The sequence below is a fragment of the Vespula pensylvanica genome, chromosome 16 (assembly GCF_014466175.1).
Source record: "Vespula pensylvanica isolate Volc-1 chromosome 16, ASM1446617v1, whole genome shotgun sequence".
NCBI classification, from domain to species: domain Eukaryota; kingdom Metazoa; phylum Arthropoda; class Insecta; order Hymenoptera; family Vespidae; genus Vespula; species Vespula pensylvanica.
The window spans coordinates 3,796,099-3,798,598 of NC_057700.1; the positions used below are offsets into that span (position 1 = coordinate 3,796,099).

Below are 2,500 nucleotides of genomic sequence, written 5' to 3' on the forward strand. Positions count from 1 at the left end.
TATATATAAGTATATATATACATAGATAGATACATACATATATATATCGAACGACTTTGCCTTCGATCGACTATTTTACCCTCAACGAACTTCAACGACAAACTATTGGACGTTAACGATCTCGTTTTCGTTATTATCCAAAGTTTTTATCAAATCGAACATGAAATTATATTATATGAGAACACGTTTTTCTAATGCTAAACAGTATTCTTGAAACGTCACAAACAGAAGAATTTTCTATTTCTTTTTCCTATTGTAGAATAAAGAGGAATAATAGAAGTTGACTATTCAAAGTTATTTCAAACGTTGAGAAATAGAAAATCTTGATCTTTTATTCTGAGGAAGAATATCTCGATGATCATTCTTTTGAATATACTACTATCTTTTATGATTCTTATTGTCAAAAGAAAATTCATTCTCGATATATGATGGATGTATATAATACATACACAAACACACACACACACGCACACACACACATATATATATATACGTAATATGAACGTCCTTCGATTTTCTAGGTATATAATCCTACGGATTATTATTTAATATATATAGACATATACGTCCATTTATTTACTATCTTTCATATTAAATTCGTTCCATAGTACCTTACCAAAATTGATTCGTTGTACAGCTTCCTGGACGACTTGGATCGATTAGGTGCAAGGGAGTATCAACCAACGGAGCAGGACATATTGAGGACTCGAGTTAAAACGACTGGTATCGTCGAAGTCCACTTTTCATTCAAAAACCTTAATTTCAAGTAAGTAGATTTTTATATTTTTAATTTGTAGAATATATGTACACACACACACACACACACGTATACACGTTTATTTAAATTTATTTCCTACGGTATACAGTAGTAGTATAATATATACATATATATATATATATATATATATATATATATATATATATATTATATAAATTATATAGAATGTAATCGAAAATAAAGATTGTAATTGCAACATCAGAAATAGAGTTTGAACCAAGAAAGTAAAAAGAATAATTTTCTTTCTCGGCGTCAAAGAAAATCAATAGGATTATTAATCACTGAGAGACGTTTCAATGTGCTCACTCATTCTCATAATCTCGGCCGACTATGACGTTTCTAGATATGAGTACGTAACGTTGTGTATTGTGAATGACCGTGTTAGATGATGAATCATTCACCGACGATAATTTTAATGCATTCGTCTGTTCGTAGACGTTACTGGTGTAATAACTAAATTTTTCTTTTTTCGAACGTCTCAATTTCTTTCTGCTATTTTCTCTCTCTCTCTCTCTCTTTCTATTTTTTTTTTATTTCGTTTTGTTTCTTCTTTTTCTTTTCTTTTTTAGTCTCACTAGAACTTAATCAATTCTTTAATTAATTCCTTTTCAAAAATTTTTTTTTCGTTCTTTTTTTTTTTCTTTTTTTTTTACAGATTGTTCGACGTGGGTGGACAAAGAAGCGAACGTAAAAAATGGATACATTGCTTCGAGGATGTTACGGCGATTATTTTTTGCGTCGCCATGTCCGAATACGATCAGGTCTTGCACGAGGACGAAACTACGGTAAGATTAAATTGTTCGACTTATTACTTTCGTTTGATTTTATTAAGAATCGTATTCTTAGATGAATAATCATTCTTGTTTCTCATGAACGTTATTTTCCCGACATAATTAAACGAAGAATTTACGTAGACAATTCAAAGTTGTTATTTCGAATCATTTGATATTTCGTAATGTCGGTTAGAGATCATGATCGATTCGTAACTTATATGTTAATTCGATTTCTATAAAAAAAAAAAAAAAAGAAAATTAAATAAATTAAAAATTGAAACGATAATATCGTCTTACTCGAAAATGTTTTCCATTGAAGAAAATCGGGCTAAATTTATTTTTTCATTGAAAGTTACAATTTTCACGATTAATCTCGTATAATATTCTTTCGCGAAAAAAAAGAAAAGAAAGAAAAAGGAATGAAATGTATTCGCGCACGTCCGCACTTGATCAAGGACAATTTGATTACGTTCCAACCATTGTAAATCTTCTTTTCATTGGGAAGAAATTTTTATTATTTTCAATTTTTCAGATAAATTCTTGAATAATTATCTGAAAAAGAAAAGGAAAAAGGAATCGAATAATACCTTCCCGTCCAATCTATACTTTACCAAGATTATTTTACTGATCCTGTATATCAAAACATTTTTCATTTCTTTGCTAAAAGACTTGGCTAATCGTTGCATAATTTCCTGAACAAACAAAAAAAATAATATATATTCGCGTTCGTTTATTGAAGATTCTTCGTTCGAAAAGAAATATTGCTTTTCCTCTTTTTTTTTTTGTTTTTTTTTTTCCATTACGAGAGATATCAATTTTTTTTACTGCAAATGTTTACGCGATTTTTTGAAAAAAGAGAAAGAAAAGAAAGGGAAAAATGAAAAAAAAAAGAAAAGAAAAGAAAAGAATCGAATAAATACATTCGCGTTCGTTCAAGATCGAGTTACTA

General features: G+C 28.9%; 1 protein-coding gene and 1 long non-coding RNA gene across 6 annotated transcripts in view; one reads left to right on the forward strand and one right to left on the reverse strand.

Moving 5' to 3' along the window:
* Positions 1–2,500, forward strand: part of LOC122634946 (guanine nucleotide-binding protein G(o) subunit alpha) — a 37,557-nt gene that overhangs the window by 32,677 nt on the left and 2,380 nt on the right. For all 5 annotated transcript variants that reach the window (XM_043824506.1, XM_043824503.1, XM_043824504.1 and 2 more), the window contains exons 6-7: positions 638–766; positions 1,434–1,563. In XM_043824506.1, the coding sequence (XP_043680441.1) occupies positions 638–766; positions 1,434–1,563 (259 nt within the window). The remainder of the gene's footprint in view (positions 1–637; positions 767–1,433; positions 1,564–2,500) is intronic.
* The window catches only part of LOC122634948, a 10,856-nt gene that overhangs the window by 5,564 nt on the left and 2,792 nt on the right, over positions 1–2,500 (reverse strand). The window lies entirely within an intron of this gene.